The sequence below is a fragment of the Lutjanus erythropterus genome, chromosome 3 (assembly GCF_056507025.1).
Source record: "Lutjanus erythropterus isolate fLutEry1 chromosome 3, fLutEry1.hap2, whole genome shotgun sequence".
NCBI lineage: Eukaryota > Metazoa > Chordata > Actinopteri > Lutjaniformes > Lutjanidae > Lutjanus > Lutjanus erythropterus.
The window spans coordinates 15671533-15691073 of record NC_139319.1 but is presented as its reverse complement, the minus strand read 5'-3'; the positions used below and the strand labels follow the sequence as shown (position 1 = coordinate 15691073).

At 38.8% G+C, this 19541-nt stretch overlaps 1 protein-coding gene across 5 annotated transcripts in view; it reads right to left on the bottom strand.

Annotated features, from left to right (window-relative positions):
- inpp4b (inositol polyphosphate-4-phosphatase type II B) overlaps window positions 1-19541 on the bottom strand; it is a 195220-nt gene that overhangs the window by 24602 nt on the left and 151077 nt on the right. For all 5 annotated transcript variants that reach the window (XM_084715166.1, XM_084715167.1, XM_084715168.1 and 2 more), the window contains 3 exons: window positions 19219-19402; window positions 9024-9359; window positions 7470-7608 (listed from right to left, as the gene is read on the bottom strand). In XM_084715166.1, the coding sequence (XP_084571292.1) occupies window positions 7470-7608; window positions 9024-9359; window positions 19219-19402 (659 nt within the window). The remainder of the gene's footprint in view (window positions 1-7469; window positions 7609-9023; window positions 9360-19218; window positions 19403-19541) is intronic.

Below are 19541 nucleotides of genomic sequence, written 5' to 3'. Positions count from 1 at the left end.
CTTCTTAATTTATTTGATGCTGTTTTATGTTATTATTATTATCATTATCATTATACTCTTATATTCTACTCTATTGTACAAGTTTGACTGTATTAAATTAACTTATTTGTACAAAAGACAATATATACAGTTTAAGAAAAAGAAATATAGATGGGAGGGTGTCATAATGAGAAAACCTACACTCTTAACCAGTCATGTCACTGGTCTCATATCTCTGAAACAGCTGTGCCAGTCAGTGAAGTGTGACAACAAGAACTCCACAACACCAGGAAATCAGTCTTGTGACAAGTGTCTAGTGACACGAAGTGAACACACAGCACCACAGATCTGCAGCCAAAGGCAGATGGTGTGGGTTTTTCAACAGTCAATTAGTAAGAAGACAAAAGAAATAAATAATTGAAAAAATAGATTGTTGAAGCCGTTTATATGATTGTAGCAATCCGGTGATGTATCAGTCAGAATTCTATGCTACATCACATCCTAAACGATCACATCATATTGTGATTTATGTGACAAAGCAGCATTTGCACCATAATGTTTTTTTTTTTTCAAGAATAAAACATAAAAAAACACGTTGGTTAGGAAAAGTTGGATAGGAGGCAATGATTCACAGAATTAATGAGCCTCAGTAATCTGACGTCTCCTGCATTAAAAAGCAAAATATCACGTTAGAAGCGACCAGTCTGATGTGTATAGAGGTATGCTCGGTGGTTTTGTAGCAGTTTGGTGTTGTTTGTATATGACTTAATGAAAGTGAACACAGTGAACAGCCATGTGTAATGGCACTGCACTCTGTCATGGCACTTGTCAGATCAGAGGTTGCAGATTTATCTACACATCTGCCTTCAGATGGCTGCTGGAATTAAATGAACTTAGGGAGAAAGTTTCCATTCAGTATAACACAGCTGTGGACAAAAGATAATAAAGGAATCACCCATTGATTTATGGAGAAATGTAGACTACTTACATGGAGGTCCTTCTTCAACCAGTTTAAATGTTAATTTTTGATACACATTTACATTTACATCTACTGGGTGATTTACATTTTAAGAATTATTCTATTATTGCTGCACATTTTCCCCAAATATTTGTTTCGCTTCTGTTGATAAAGTCACCACCGTGACAGTGGTGACTTCTTGCCAGATACAGAAATGGCTCTGACGCTGTTGTCAGCACAAAGTCTAAAAGTTAATTTCGACCAACATACCCAAAACTCACGTTGCTCTGCCTCATCTGAATGAACCTCCCACCTGTTTGTGCATCTCCTGCCACCTGTGCACTGTGTGCTCTGTACTGGCCACCAGAAAACCGCACAGATGGACAAAGCCAATTTCAAAGTCAGAAAAATACCAAACTGAGAGCACCGCAAAAATAGAGACCCTTAAATTTAAAGCCCAAATGCCAAATAGGTACCACACACTGTACTGTAGGTAATTAAAAACAGTATGAAAAACCTCCCTGCTTCCTTGCTGTGGTGCAATTCCTTTTGAAAAAGGAACATTATGTAGAGAAAGATTACCCTGAAGTGTAAGTCAGAAGTTGTGCTCCATTTGTCAGTGACGGTGTGCCAACTGTCACCCTGTGGCCTTTTAGCAAACTATGAAAACTTACTCATCAGTGACTACCTAGTTTTCACACACTCAGTAGCAAAATGTGGTGTTGATGTGTTATTACTGACTCAGCTTGATGGACAGCTTAATGGTTTTTGTAAATTGCAATAACATTTAATATGTTCCATATTTTGTATTATCATAACAACTCTTAGATCTTGCATATACTTCTATACATATACCTTTTATATCAATTTCACTGGACTCAGGGCTGATGCTTCATATAAGTATATGGCTGGATTCTCTTCATGGTTTCAGCTGTTCTGAGAGTCCATATAAAGATAAAGAATGTTGCCTTGTGTTGATTTACGTTGTTAATGTACAGGGAAGTAGAGTGATTCCATATGGTGTGTAAATAAGTCACACACACACACACACACACATGCGCGCGCATGCACACACACACACACACACACACACACACACACACACACACACACACACACACACACACACACACACACTATTGCATGCTTACACACTATAAGGACAGACTCTATTCTGTATGTCTGTGCATCTGGATTCTGTTCAAACGTGTGAATAAATCAGCTTCCACTAAGAATTCCAGTGAGGTGTCTTCTTTTCAGGACCACACCAATTTGTAATCCCATTTCTATATTTTTCCTTTTAACACAAATATATGTATATATCTTATAACGAATCTTATGAAAGATTTGAGTTTTTTGGGTTCAGCTGAGTTAATTAGTTGAGTCTTCCATATATGACGTGATAACTACAGAGGTGCTCCTACGATACAAGCAGTTCTGGTTAAGAATCACAGGTACACACTTTACTCATTGTCTTAATACACTGACGTGATATTTATCTAAGATGAATTAACTTTTGCAGCTGTTATAAGCTGCTCTATTTCCTTGTATTTTATTGCGAGTCAATATTGACACTGACTGTCTTGTCACCATTGACACCTTGCACAAATAATTCCTATGCTTTAAACTACTGCACAAAGCATACAGCAGAATACTGTACAGCTCTCTAATTGAAAGAACATACGGTACATATTTTCATGACGTCTAGGACCTGTACAGAGGCAACTGCTTGAGGTCCTCGAAGACTTAGCTTTTCAAATGAGAGATGATCTACTTTGAAATGATAATCAGACTGATCAGATGATCAGAGCTGCATCTATAGCAACGGTCTGATATAAAGAAATAACAGAATGCTGTAACTGACCAATGAGAATTGAGTATTTATGTCATGCCATGTAATAAACTTCTGTATCAGTCTATATGGTTGTATTTTACCAATAGGACTCATTGTCATGCCTTTCTTCATCATGTCTGATGTGAAAATATCAGATTTTTCAAGGATTTATTTCAACCAAACCAGAGTTGGTGACTGTTGGTACAGTGGAAAGATTAACAAAGATGTTTCTGAGTTTGAATGAAGCTGACAATTATGATGTTAAAATGACAGTTCTTCCAAAGAAAGTCTGGCTAATTCGGCGACAGCGATAAAACAGCTATTTCTGGTGAAACAGAACAACTTTCTGGAGAAGAGTCCCCATGTCCTCAAAAACAGATATAATGCCTTTTTAAAGATCTGGCAGCCTTTTATTAAATATATAGAAAAATAACTTTTAGCAACTGTGGATTCACTATAACCTTTAATTTGGCCCCATTGTAAGCCACTACTAATGTTAAGGAACAACAATATAATAAATGTATTCAATTGTGTTGCTTTTTACAATTATTATTATTATTATTATTATCATTATCATTATTATTATTATTATTATTATTATTATTATTATCATTATTATTATTATTATTATTATCATTAGTTATTTTATTTATTTAGTTAATGATAATGTAATGATTCTTTTACCTCACTCACTTACAAAGTTCATGTAAATAATCTGGCTAAACAATTGCAAATGAAACTTGGCTTTCTCTACAGAAACAAATCACGCCTCCCAGTGTTTAGTAGGAAAAGAATTGTTGAATCTGTTTTACTCCCTGTTCTTGATTATAGTGATGTAATTTATATACATGCTGCTGTTACAACCCTTAAGGCCCCTGGATGCAGTTTACCACGCTGCTCTTAGGTTTATTACTGGCGATACCTACAGTACCCATCACTGTATTCTGCACAATAAAGTTTGCTCAGCCTCTCTCTCTCGCTCTCTCTCTCTGAGACGAGACCAACATTGGTGTTTATTTATCTACAAAGTGCTCCTTAACAAATTACAAACTTGCCTTACATCACTATTACACTCTCAGGACTGGATAACACTTTATGTTCTTTGTGTCAATTCTGAACTAGGAAAGATTGCTTTTAGGTTCTGTGCTCCTGACTCATGGAATAATTTGTAATCCACTTTAAATTTAGAGTCCCTGATAACTTTGAGAGATTTTAAAAACACGCTTAGAAGTCTTAATCTTCTTACATGTTCATGTTCTAACTAGGAATTGTAGAATTCTTATTGGCTGTTTATTTTATTATCTTTCTGTCTTTTTCTTGTTTTGTTTCTATTATATATCTGCTTTGCTGCTTTATGTAATCTTGGCATCACTGAAAATGAGGGCCACCCCTCAATGTAATCCCGAGGTTGAATGAATGAAAAAACAAAACAAAACCTAACTGTCTTTTGTTAACTATGTATTTTATTATTGAGTTTTTATTGGAAATAAGTTGTACTGCTCTTGTTTGACTGAAAACTTGAAAATAAAGCATTCACAAAAAGTAGCAGTAATAGTATAGTGTGATTTCATGGCATCTTACAATCATTTCCTCCATCCTCAACAAGTCTGAACAATAAGTTACTGATGATGTTCTTACTAGCCAACAGGGGGCAGTGTTGTTTAAGTAATGTCCAAAATGATTTTTTTCCACCAGTATTCTGTCCAGCTTCAACATATTGAAAAGTTCTGGGGATCAGTGTTGACATGCGCACACAAAAAAAAACGGTCACACACAAGCACAGTTGGATACGACCGCGAATGTATAGCACATCAGCCTTGCCCTTGCCTTGTCAAAGAAATCATGTCTTATCTCGTTCTGCAAATACCGCCTCTGCACAGAGAAGGAGGAAACAGAACTCCAGCTGTCATCTCTGCGGCAGCCCACCTGTCCAAACATCCAAACCCCCACAACGCCTTGTCATCAAAAGCCAGGGCTTCACCGGTCTCTGCTAGGAGATAAAGCCTCTCTCATTATTCTGTCCATGTTTGTATTTAGACAAGCAGATGACCACTTGCTCTGAGCCTGTTCAGCGTCTTAATAAAGGTGCTCGGGGGGGTTGAGCTTATCTTTCAGACTGAACACCGGGCGGATGGCCTTGTTCTTACCTGCCAGCTCACTTGGACAGATGAACACACACAGACATACATGCACACGCAGGCATAAAATGATACAAACGCACCAACCAACACTCACGCACAGATGCCTGAGTGTGCATTTGCCTGTGAAACACACACACACACACACACACACACACACACACACACACACACACACACACACACACACACACACACACACAGAGCCTCTCCTTGTCGCCTGGTCAGACTAATGCCACTGCTCTGTGTGCCAGTTGGCAGTTGCAGCAGGCTGGGCACTTGTCTGGACACAAGCTTGAGGCAGGATTTCATTGGACGTAAGGGAAGACTGGGCAGCTTGCGGTCAACAGTGAATGGCTCTGCATATCAAATATTGCTTTCATCCACTTCTCTGGCAACAATTTAAGTTTCTATTTTGCTAATGCTTAAACAACAGGGGGCCCCTAAGTTGGACTAGAGTCTTGTCTCGCTCCATTCAACTGAGGCTGTAGATAAACTGAAAAACGTTCGACTGTTCAGTGTTATTTCTCTCACAGTGAAATCTTATTTGATTTAAATGATTTATTTATTCTTTTTTTTGGCAAAAAAGCTAAAACACATTCAGCTTTTGATGCTAAAATTAGCTGCTATTTTGTGGAACAGGGAGGGAAACCTCAGACAATTCACAGAGCTATCACCATATGCTGCCAGTGATAATGATGGAAAAGTTAAAGCCAATTCTGCATTATGCTTCATACAGAGTTACTTATGATGCATCACTGTATCTGTTTAACTGAAGAGAAAAAACAACCTCTAAAATGGGAAGATATGTTTTCAATAAATAGGAATCAATTCTAAACTATATTTATTTATCTTACTTAAGTTTTGTGTTTTTGACTTTCAAACTTCATATAAATGTGATGAAACAGTTGATGTCTACATCATGACTGAGTCTGAGTCTGCAGCAGGTGGCAGCAGGTGGTCTGCAGATGTCAGAGTTTCATGTAATAGCTTTATTTACTACATATGAGGACCAGGCCTGGACTTTCATCATTCTAGGGTCAGGGCCACATGGCCTTTTGTGTTTTCAATTTTTTGAGGGCACAAAGGCCAACTGCCAGGGTCCAGGCCATCAAATAAAACGATGATTTTAAATCCATGGAGATGATGAATTTAACGTAAGGGTTATGGATGATTTTATTTGTATTCAGTTTTTTGCTAATTTGTTAACGCTGATTACAGGGACACTGGAAGTTAATCAGAGGTCAGTATGCATTATTGATAATGGTCTGTGATGTATAATGAGTTAGGAAGGATAATAATTCTCAAAATAGTCACTGGATAATAATAAGAAAGTTTCTTATTATTTTGAGATACTAACTCAATATTCCAAGACAGTTTCTCATTATAAGGACTTTCAGGATCTTTTTTTCTCCCATCACATCAGCGTTTAATGGGTTTCCATAGAGAGAGAGAGCGCATTCAGCATAGTAATGAAGAGCAGGCGAGCGTATATAACAAGAATTTAATTGTTTGTCAGTGTTAACAGAGACTCTAGTTTACAGTGTAAACCACATAATTGGAGAATATTATTAGGCTTCATGATCAAACAAAGTGCTCTCTCTCTCTGCTGCAAGTCTACATCACAGTTAAATAGCCTGATGGTTTTCCAGCAGTTCATACTGGGCTTGAAATCTAACCCACCACTGGCATGAAACTCCAGGTTTGATGGGATATAATACCAAAATTTGGAAACCAGTCATACAACTACATCAAACTACAACACGCACTTGGTGAGGCTGTTATATGATATTTTATTCCTGAGAGGTGTTTGGATTACTCTTTACTGATATAAAGGGAGCAAGGTTTATCTAGACTAAGTCTTTTCCCAAAAGCAAGTATAAATGAAGTATATTTGATTCATCGTAAGCATTAGGTTGGCTTAAGACATGGAAGCCAATTTCTGCCTTTCATGAGAATAAAAGAATCCTGCAAGTAATTTTAAAGAGAAACCTTCTCTCTGCACCCCACAATTTTTATCAATCACTGACAATAACTGGGGAAGCAACTGATAAAAAATGATTCAAAACTTGAATTTTAGTGAAATAAAGGCCAGAATGATCAGCAAAGTCTTATTTGTTTTTTTCCCATCCCCTCTCATTATTTTCTTTACATTGGTCCAAATTGGCTTCTGTAAATGGGTTCTAAATTCTGATGCTGAAGAAACTGACCAACTATGACAACAACAACAAAAGAAAACTCAACCTAATAACCATGTTTGTACTTTAAGATCTCATCAAAATGTTCACAACAAGGAGCTGACTTGTGGAGTTGAAAGTGGAGGGATGGATGGACATCCATTATAATAAAATACAACCTTCATGTTGTTGGGCTATAATTAGGTGAGAAATGTTTTTGCAGCCAACACCAGATAACTAGACTAATAAATGATATCACAGGTTTCACAGTGTTGGACAGTTACCTGCCAATGTGCAAAATCACATCCAATTACAGCATAAACATACACACATTTAATAGAGGTGATTAGATGATTGTGTTTGTGCACAAAAACAGTCATTACCGGGGTTGTGTGAGGTGATGACATCAGCTAGCTGCTGCTCAGGGACGGGCTCCTGCTTGCTGTTGTCTTCCTCCTGGAGTTTATCCACCATGGCGATTACACAGTTGAGACATTTGGCCACGTTGGCCCACACCCTGTCCTAAAAGAGCCGAATACACAACTAGCAGTCAAATCAGCCTCAGTGATTAGATCTCTCTCTTTCTCACTGTGTTTGAGACGGTGAAATAGAAGGAAACCAAAATATGTAAAAGAAATTGAAAGAGGAACTGTTGAAGCAGCTAAAACCATAAAAAAAATACCCCCCTTATGTCTAAAAAACAAAGCAGAGCAAGTTTCCCTTTACAGTCTAAACTGGCTTCATGTCCAAAAGGTCAAAAGGAAATTGCTGTCTGGATATTCTGAAATGACTCACAAAGTGTGTGGATTATTTCCAGAGCTTTCTTTCTTTTCCTAAACTCCAACTTTTAGTGGATAATCCAAGGTTGTGTGTTTGTGTACTGTAAGTATTTTGGTCTGCTTCAAATACCTAGTTTGAACATATTATAATGGTGAGGGATACTTTGAGACATAATTAGGCATTGGTGTGCAGAAATCACGATAAACTCCTGCTGTCAGTGAAGCAGACACAAACAAACCAAGTCATACACACCTCAGTGAGAAGAAGAAGCATGGCTTAGATTCAGTAGCAATAGCACAATGTTTTGTTTGCTATCTAATTTAGCAAGTAATTGAAATTATTGCCATAAAAATTGTTTATCTGTAAACCAAAAACAGTTCACCTCCCTGTCTGTGCTCTACTGTGAGGACCAGCAGTAAAATTAAGTTTGTCATATTGTAATAAATCAAAAATAAATATTTTTCCTCTTACCTGTAGCGCTATTTATCCATCTAGATAATTTTGGTGTGAGTTGTTGAGTTTTGAAGACATCAGCCATAGAAATGTCTGGAGAGAGGCATTGCTGTTGATTTTTTCAATGTATTTATTTATTTTTTTTTCCGTTTTAAGCAACACAAGCCAAGTTCTATCTAGTTCCATTATATTCAAGAGACAGCAGACATCTCTGCGGCCGATATCTCCAAAACCTGGCAACTCACAAAACAAACTAGCTGGATAAGTAGCACTACAGGCGAGAGGAAAAATATATATTTTCGATTTTGCAATGAGCTGTCCCTTTAAAGAACCAGCAAAAAGGATTTGTGTCTTTTAGCAGCAAGCTTGCAGATCACAAACACCTTGTCTCACCTTCTCCTTCCGAGCATGCGGGAGAAACTACAGAGGCCGTGAAAGTTTCAAAAAATGTGAATGGTCCAATCTACAGTCAGTATTTGGTTTGATATAAACAGTTCATTCTAAGGCACCAAAGCACAATTCTTATTTTCAGGTGAATATACACTTCATGTAAAACATACTTCTAGATATTCATATTCATTCACATTTGTGCCATATTCTGCCAATAAATCCCCATAAATCTTACACACTGGTCCTTTAAACCTAAGTAAAACAACGCTAAGTCACAGCATTTCATTAAGGCTTAGAAAAGCAGTCAAACTCACCCACTCCTCCTCATCGTACTCTTTATGGTGTGGTATGGAGTCTTGGTTCTTCGGTGGCACAGGTCCACTTTCTCCTCTAGTCGTAGTTTGTGATCCCTCCACGTTATTGCACACCGCTGTGGTCTCAGTGATTGACGTGGCCGGACTGTGGCCTGGAAGTCCCTGGACTGGGCTCTGGTTCTGGTCACTGCCCTGATGGATGTGGCCCTGGTGTTGGCCTCCCTGCACTGGGGTTTGCTTCTGGTTCTTGGAAACGTACCCAGGCCGCGCCGCGTGCAGTGCCAGTAGTGCACTCTTGACCAATTCATCCTTAAGTGTGTGAACAAATTGTTCTGTCTATAGCAAAGAGAGTTTGAAAAAAGGAGAGATACAGAAAGTTATTGTGGGAAAACAAATGAAAATGTAAGTGGTGAAAAAGTAAAAGAGACAGTGTAAGTGAGAGAGATAGAGGGGGACTGTCACATTGGTGGGGTGAGTGGGTGGAAGAAAACACTGGTGGAAGTGAGCTCAGGAGCAGGTAACTATTTACAGAGGAAGCAAAAAGAAACAAGGAAAATGAACACTCTCCTTCACCATAAAGTAGCTGCTCTCCATTACCGCAGCACAGCCGGTGAGCCACAAAAACAGCAACAAACAACAAACAATTCAATTACTCCTCCTCCAGCCTGCTCCTCCGAGGAGCACACCTCCTTTGATCTCAAATTCACGAGCTACTGTAACTTGATGATGATCCCAGCACCAAGGAGCCTCGCACTCGCTGCCACCACTGCGTAAAAAATGATAAGGGCTCTCAAGAGTAATTGAGTTAGCGCTGCAATAAGCAATTTTATTACCACAGCAAAATGCGGTCTAACAAAACACAAACCGAGCCCTCCATGAAAAGAAACCAGCGAGGTCATTGTATTACATATATTTGTCACACAAACACCTTTCTCCTGCTCCTACCTCCCTGATGTGGACTGAATAGCAGGCTTGTTCAGACTGCCACAAGTTGAGGAGAAGGCTTAGTCAGCAAATAAGTAGATAATTGTACAAAAGAACCCCAGGCGAGTCCTGTCCCGATACTAGAGATACTTTGTGTGGATGTCATGAGGAAGTGATTCTGAACTTTTTTAACTTTTGACCCTTTCAAATGAAACACTGTTGACCCATTTTAACAGGCTGCATGTGTAAATGACCTGTCTGTATTTTAACAAAGGACAGATTTTCACGTCTCTGATTGTGCCATTTACTCATTACAACTATTGAATCTGGGAACCAGACGAATCTGAAAGCTCATGTTTCGTCTGCTCTGACAGATAAGTCTTTTCTGCCTGTCCCGGTTCTCTTCAGGCCAATCACAAACATTAATTTAACATGGAGTGGATATGATATAATGACTCCAGCTTTGAAAAGTTACCAAGCTCATGAAAAAAGAAGTCAAACCAGCAGTGATGATCTAATATGAATCAAAATTCTGTTACTGCATTGCCCATTTTCTGCCTCAAATGTTTTTGGAAACATATTTTTGTGCATTGTTTTACTAATTTCAGAATATTGTTTTCCCTGCCCCAGTTTTCACGTGTCAGGGTATGGTCATACATCCACGAAATTAACTGGTGAGTATTCACCTTCCATTCACGTCCATTCCATGGGAACAAAGAGGTTAATATCATCGCGCCTCAGCATGCAATGATAACTCATGTACATTCACATATGTGTGACCAAGCCCTCACTCAACACTACACCACTCGTTTCCTTGCTCTGACTTGTTGTAGGTCAGACTTTGTTGCTCTGATTGGTTGTAGGTCTATCTGGTTAGCAGAGGCTTTTTTGCCCCTTGAAAATTAATTGAGAGGTTCCATGCTAAGTTGCATTTCTGAATTAGTCCCGTGATGCCAGATTACAACTATATCCAGTATAACCTACGAAAAAGACCTACAAAAAAAAATAAGAAACATAATTTTGCGTAACAGAATTTTTCTTCTCTCTTATAAACATTATCTTGACACCCATGAAGGAAATCACATTCAAAAGGTTTCATGCCACTGAAGATCTGCAACGAAATTAAGCTTTGGAAGTTTCATTGAGAATTTATTCCTTATTTTCCTGCCCATGTTTCTCAAGCCAAGAGACATCAAGATGTTCTGGGACGTGCAGAAGTGGAAACCATGCTTCAGTTTGCTGATTAAACAGTTTCGTTCAGTTCAGTTCTGTTCTAAGATTTGTGATTATTGAGTATGTAGTTAGTTGACTTTTTCTAAGGTAAGCAATTGCATCATATGTACAGTATCAGTAAGTGTGTGCATAATTTTTCATAATGCAACAGTGTGACGTTTGGGTGTTGATTCTGACTGTCTTCAGTTCAGTGGTAGGTTCAGGCTGTTGCTGGTTCAAACTGTTACACTCAGTTCAGTACAAAAACAGACCTGCAAAGCACTGTTCACAGGGTTAAAAGCTCAGTAGTTGGCTATGTGCAAAAGAATTATCACATCAAAATTGTTCCTGTGGCTTTCGCTGTTTTCATCAAGCTTTTAGAGTAACTAGGAAGAAATCACAGCTGAGCTAATATTGGTCCTTTAGTCACCAGTGCTAAAAGCTGTTGTTTCCATTATAAGTATTATGATTAAACATATGTGTGTATATGTGTTTTTTCTTCTTCACCACTTTCTTCATTTTTAAATGTGTCTATCTATTGATTATATTTATGTATCATTATGGATATCATGATGATGATGATGATTATTTTGTTTTTATTCATATTATTTTAATGTCTTCCTCCTTCTTCTCCCTCCTCCTCCTCACACATTTCTCTGGTCACCTTGATGCATACATGAATACACGACCCAATTACAGAATACACTTTCATACATGCACAGAAACATATGCAAATGTGACATGTCTATGTAATTCTCCTACTAACAAATTCAAATCAAAACCTCTGTTTATTATGTCTTACTGTTTTATGTTAGTCTGTATAGTTTGTTACACTTATGTTTGTCTACAGCAATTTGTCTTACTATGTACTTTTTATACCACAGTATGTCCCATTGCATAAATAATAAAGCTACTGATTCAATCAGTAACAATAATGATTTAGTACAAAATCCACCTAGTGGCTTTACTCCACTACCACCAGCTCTACACTCTGGGGGATCATGATTCCCTACCTTAACACGAACCGAAGATGCTTCACACCCATGGGGTCTATAATCATACACTTCTAATTCATTTCTCCTCATTACAGGTAGAATAAGTAGGATTTGACAGTCTGCAAACACACCAAAAAGATAGTGGATTGTTCCCACGACATCAAATATAGATGTGTTGGGTTGGTAAAATGTCCCGAGCTTAGCTGAATAACATTAAAATATGAACGGTATGGTTGAGTGCAGGGTCTCTGGTGATGCAGGTGCACACACTTCTAGTAGGTTGTAGCTGATGATTAAGAGGGATTATTTTTGCATGAGTCCATGCATTGTTTTTGGGGAAAATACTGCATAGCATGCCTTTTAACCGTACCCAACACTGCCATGATACTTCTGTTACTAGTTTTCACAAAACTCATTATAGCTTTTACTGTGAACAAACTGCTGACTTGCTTTAAGAGCATATCTTTCACAGTGTTTCTCTTACGATGCAGCTATGGTCTGTTTCAGTCATTAAGAAAACAACACTGTTCCATCTGAGCCTGGTTTAACGGTTCTGCTTTTGATTAAAAAAACATACAAAGACCGTTGTCCACATGAAATCGTCCATTTGATGAATATGTGAGCAGAGAAAGCAAATTATGACTACACTATTGTGTTTAATTCATATCCATTTGAATTGCTTTGCATGGATCCAAATGAGTTCCATTACTGTAAGTCAATGATGTGAGAGCTGAAATCTATGGATAAGACTACACATGTAATTGCCTGAGAACAAGCATTTCTGCTGGAACACTATTCGGTGATGCACACAATCGTACACAGAGTAAACATCATTTTAAAAGATAAAACGTGTCCAAATGACAAAAAAAAAAAAAAAAAAATGAGCCATGCTTGATTCAGCAACCAAAACACTTAACAGAAACTGGTTATTCAAAATGTAAATTCATATTCAGATTGAACTCTGCTTATCTGACCTCAATGTTAATTTGCAATCTATGAGAGCATGTTTTATTCATTATCTTTCCTGAGATGAGTGAACAAAGCTATTTAAAACAATCTGGATGATATTTGCACTCCTTAACCACTAAACTCATGTGTTTGACTATGCCACTGCACATACAGTGACGTTTTTATACTTTTTATGGAATTTTCTTACATTACAAATCAAGCATGTCATTGAACAAACCAATCATTCAATCACATTTCTAATTAGAAGAGTGGACCCAGTAAAGAGCAGATCTCCGATCGGCAACAGATGGTGAAGCACCAACTGCAATGCCACTACAACTGCCACATGCAACCAGCAGAGGGTTGACAAGTTTTGTGGGCTTTTGTATGGAATAGTATGAGTTTTCTTATCTAGAAAGTGTTTTTTTGTATAGAATATTCGCAGTTGTCTTAAATGTAAAACAAGAAGGATTTGTCAGTTGCTGTTTGTAAACACAAGAGAGAGATAGGTGATTGCTGAGTCTCACTCCTAGGATGTAAAATACTGATGTTTTGGGTTGGTAAAGTGTACTGAACACAGCTAAATATGAGGAAATAAGAAGGTCAAAGGGCGGGGTCTCTGTGGATGCAGGTGCCACCCGCCACACACTTCTGGTGAGTTGTGGTATGAGTCTATGTATTGTTTTTATGAGGAAAAAAAAAAATCCTGCATAGTTTTACTTTTAGATGTGTAATGGCATTTAACTGAGAACCGTGGGTTCCCTTAACTGTATGAACAGAACAAAAGACCAAAACATTTATTTTGAACATTTTGTTTTTTGGGGGATTTTACTTAAATATGTTATGAGTTAGGATTGTCCACATTGAAAAGAGAACCAAACTATAGCAGTAAATATCAGTAAAAGACATTGCTTTACAACCTGTAAAAGCAACATATTTTCTCATTAAATTAGTTAGCAAAACGCTACCTAACTTGCTAGCTAATCTACATCAATCATAAGGTAGCTAGTTAACTAACCTTTTGCAATCATTAGTTATCCAGTTAGCTAGTGTTTTGCTAACATTAGTTAACTTAAGATGTGACCCTATATGTAGCTTTTACAGGAAAAGGAGAAAGTTGACAGAGGTACACAGAGCAAAAAAGGGGTGGTACTTAGGAAGGGTCAGAAGATGGGTGATGTCCCTCCTCTTTTGGTGGTCCACCATGGGACCTTACTTTGGATAAAAGCTTGTGACTTTTTGAACCCGTTTGCATTATGCCAGGAATTACACATATGGTGTTTGGCAATTTAAAAGATAATTTCACAATTCAAGAAAGTTGCTTTTTGTCGTAAAATTGTGGTATCAGATTGTGAAGAGACATAATTAGAAAGACTACACAGGTAGAAGTGCAGAAATAAGTCACGTCATGACCTTTTCCCTCCAAAAGCTATCATTAGCCGCTGAACATTACACAGTGACAGTGATGTTGGGGCTGATGACGTATATCGTGTGAGATGAGAGATGTAGTTCACACAAAACTAGACTAGAACAAAAACTGCCACAAAGTGGGACTTTCTAGTCTTACAAAAATGACAAAATATGTGTAATACATGGCCCAACTCAAACAGGTACAAACTTTTATTATTTATCTATTTATTTATTTTTTATCTTTATTTATTCAGGGTAGGTTCACTGAGAGCAATGTTTTCCTTGGCAGAGACGCTCTGATAACATTCACACCTGGAAGCTGTCCAGTCCAACTCCACTGGAGCGGTTGGGGTTAACAGCCTTGCTTAAGGGCACCACAGTGGTGGTAATGAGGGAGGGGCAAGTACTGCCTCTCACTTTCCCCAACCAGATTAATCCTGCCGGTTGGGGGATTCGTCTCTTGCTGCTGACTGCTGTTCATATTTTTATCCAAAGTAAGGTTGCAGGGGGCACACTGGAAGGGATGGGCCTTCTCCTCTATACTGGGCTCATTTAATCCATTAGAGCCTCAGCTTTTCATACCCAATTTATGCAGTTCCAATATAGTAGGTACCCAAGTATGCAGAAATATTTAAATACACTACATTTAGAACAGGCAAAATAATGCTTTTATACTGCATGCAAAAAGCTGCATTGGATTAGCATGTCTGTTAAGAACCATAAAACCCATTTTAATTCAGATATCCTGAGGCAAAAGGTCAAGTGACCCCTCTGAAAATGGTAACGCCAGTTTTTCCCCCAAAAAAAATTTACCCTAACTTTAGAGCATTATTTAGCTCCATTCCCAACAGGCTGGCATGATTAAGGCATCATTGGATGTCATCTAGTCCCATATGGCACCAGAATCTTCACTCGAGCTTTAAAACTGAGCCTGCAACTGCCTATGAAAGACGGGCTGATGTAACACTCACTCACTCACACACGACCAATCGTATGATCCCCTCCAGGCTAACACGGGCAGAGATAAGGTCAGCCAAAACCAAGGCTTTTATTCTCTACGATCAGGACCTACAGCTAAGTGCAGAAAACATTTTAATGATACACTGACTGTACTGTAGGATCCATATAGAGATTGCCTTCAAAGTGAAATATCAGAGGTGCACTCCTTTGGGCACAGAAGAAAAAGCTCGGCACCATCATTTTCTCACTAAGGCTAAACCAAAGCAACTTTGCTCCTCCACGTGCATAAACTACTCCTCAGTGTAGCTCATCCACACCTACCTGTTTTAGAGATCTGAAACACTCAAAATCCCCTGGGAGAAATACTGTTGCTAGTCTTTCTTCAATATATCTGCTGATATGATCTTGACTGAGCAGAAGTGCAAGTCAGAAAATGCCTCTGTGGACTCCAACTGCGAAAAAATAAGTCACGTTTGATCTAAAAAAGAAGGAAACTGTAGGAATGTATTCACCCCGAATGGTTTCGAATGGTTTTACCCTGAAGGATGAGCGGATTTTGGCTGAGTTAAAAATAGAGCTTTTCACTCAATGTAACATCACTTGAGAGGTGGAGGGAGGCTGAATGGATAGAGCTGGTCATGTTCCAACAGCACTTGGCTGTGAGGACACTTACTCACTATTGCGTGTATGACCTCTATACACCATATAATTTAAAATAATCATGCATAGACGATCAAACGTACAGCTCTTCCCAGGTAACCGCTGCAGCGGAGACACATCACTTGTCCTAGGACACAGCTGGAGGGAGGAGAAATGCATTGCAATTGCCTTTTCACTGTGATTATCATCAGAGTGAAATTATTATTATCATCATCAACAGAATCCTCACCTTATATAGAGAAGCAACAGCGCATCTGCCATGTCCAATGCTACTCAGAGTGTGCCCAGTAAGAGCATTCAGGAGTGAAATATTGCATTATGCCTTGAGTCAGGTGGTCTGAACTAAGAAGGGAAAAAGTCAGCAACAGTGAGTACTTGATGAAAAAGGTCCTTACATCCCCCTGATTTTCTTTGCAGGTGTCTCATCTTTCCTAGGTTCTCTGATCATGTGACTCAGTGTCTTTATTGAAGAATCTTCACCCACACTGCAGAAACACACTCTAAAATACACCTACCCTTATTTATATGTCTGTAAGAAGGGTATCAAATATCTGTCTGTCGTAAAGTGCCAGTATGGTGGGGGTTGTTTTCTTTTGTGTGTGTGTCTTTTCTCCTGTTTTGTCCCAGGTTTTGGTTATGTTTTCCTAATCAGAATCAAGGACCTAAAGATAGAGGGTGTTTTCATTATTGAGTAATCTTCAAATTCCTTTGATTACTCAATTACTGTTTTGTCTACAAAATGTGAATAAATGGTGAAAAATGCCCAATATTATTCCCCACAGCCAAAGATGAAGTATTCACATGAGGTAGGTGTGAAAACTTACCTCATTTGGTGCGATTAAAACAGACCGCAGTTGGTTTGCCTGTTCAGTGCGGTTTGTTTGGACTGGTGTGAAAGCTATTAATTGAACCCTGGTGTGGCCCAAACAACAGGACCAAGTCCGCCTGAAAAGGTGCGGTTGGTCCGTGAAAGCAAATATACAAACCACAGGATTTTATGATAGCAGATGTGATTTTATCATGGTCTCAAAAGCTAAACTGTTCATAAAACTGTGAAATCTGTTCAGGAGGTGACAGTATAATAGATCTGTATAAGACATGTATAGCCTAGGGTGACCTGGTGGCTCAGTTGGTAGAGTGTTCGTCCCATGTGCTGAGGCTGAGAGTCCTCTGCAGCAGCTGTGGGTTTGACTCCCGCATGTGACCCTTTACTGCATCTAATGCCCCGACTATCTCTCCCCATTTATATTTTTGTCTGTGCACATGTATAGCCTATAATTATGAAATTCATCTAGTAACAGGATTTGAGCTTCGTCTGATTAAAAACTGTGTGCCAGCCATTCCACAGTTACACATGAAAAAGTCAGGTGAAGGGCAGATGTGAAAGATGCACAATAGGGCTGGCACACATACGAGCCACAGCAGATCAGCAAGGTGGCTGACTCACAACTATATGCCACAACAAAACTCCCTTTAGTCCTGTTTCTATCTGTTGCTAATTATTCATAACATGCAACAATTTTTCTATTTTTTTCTTAATTCATTATACATAGAAATATATAAAATATATAACATGTTAATTTGTGACCTTAGGTGCTGGCAGGCAAATTTTGTTACCTTTGGACAGAGTATTTTTTAGCTAAGCTAAAGTTATTTTATCGTCTCCCAAAGGAGAAAATTGTCTGGATTAAAGGAACTGCTGCATCAAAACCATACATCACAATAAAAAACACATTAAATAAGGACGTGTGCAAACATTAGCCAGAGATAAAACAACCAAGCAATTTAGTCACAAGTCCTAGATAAGCTAACCAGCTGCTGCCTATAGCCTTATATTTAATGGACAGATATGAGTGTGGTATTGATCTTCTCATCTAACTCTTGGCAAGACAGGTTAAGTTAATTTCCCAATTTGTCAAACACTTCCTTTCGAGGCAAATTTGTGATTTTGGGCAGCATAACTGAAATTTACTCGACTTATGTGTGCACAAGTGAGCAACAATATGTGCATGTATGCCAACACACAGGTGTTTGTGTGTAACTGTAAAAAAAAGCTGATGTCTGTGATAGATGACCAGATGTGGAGGAGGAAAGATTGACATAAAATGTGCATGATGTTCATGTTTGGTGGCTCTGGGGCTTGAAGAGAGCGATGTCACTTGAATATCAGCTTTAAAACACACGGTTTCACACTTCTACCGCCCTAAAACACACACACACTCACACACACACATACACACACACACACACAGCTTGAGATTTTAATCAGAGTGCAGCCCTGCTTGTGCTGACCAGGCCAGGGGTTTACTTGGCCAATGTGTGCGTGTCTAATCAAGGATGAGAGGAAGTGGTGACAGAGCGAATGTACCAATTAAGCAGGCTGATTGGGCTCTATTCCACTGTGGCAAAAACAATCTCTCCCACAACAGATTGCAATCTGACAGCACCAGATGTAATTCATTAATTATACTGATAAAAACGCCTCAACTCCATAAACCTCCATGCTGCTATTCACTTTTGTTAGTTTGGCGGTTTTATGATGAGTTATGGATTTTTCCTGCGGTTGTCTGTTTAGTGTGTACGTGTGTGTGCAACTGTGTCGCAGACACTGCTGGATTTAAAGTTTTTAAGTTATTTTGATAATTTATAAATTTTACAGTTTTATCTGCAATGAAACTAGCAGGGTAATACACCAGGGCTGGTACAAAAGCATTCTTGGAGGATAACTCCTCTGAGATGGTAAATATTCAGAGTGTCGCAGGCAGTTTAGGCTAATACATCCACCTGAACAGTCCTCGGATTGCACCTCCAATGGGAAAACTATTGGTTATAGGCTTAGAAACAGAGCCCCTGAGCAAATAATTAAGTTGTTTTTAGAGGAGTTTGTGTTTAAATGAACTTATCGCCACAGTTAAAGATTAAACTAAAAGGATTTTCAGGCTGAAGTATTACCTGACAATGTTTGGTGATGTGTCCATGAAAAAAAAGGTGGTCTGAGTGCTGCAGCAGCTTGAGGCCATGTGGGACAAAGAGGGATTGTTTGGATGGAGGTGAGGGTGGGTGGAAGGTTTTGGGGGCTGCCTCACCTTGTCAGAAAGGTTCTTGAGTGCATCCCTCAGTCCAGGGGAAGAGTGCTCCTGAGCAGCCTGGAGGAGCTGGTCTGCTAAGCTTGTGATGAGAGGCTGGAGGAGGCTCATGGTGCTGAGAACCTCCTGAGCTTTGGCTGTGTGCTCTGGAGAGTAGTAGATACACTGGTAGGCAGTGCTGAAGCTGTGGAGGAGGAAAAGAACACATCAGTTCAGACTGGACAGATCAGCAGTTGCACGGTCATGGACTGGATACAGTGCTGCATCAGTTTGTGGATTACATATAAAAGTGGCCAAAATCTGATTCAAAGGACCAGTGTGTA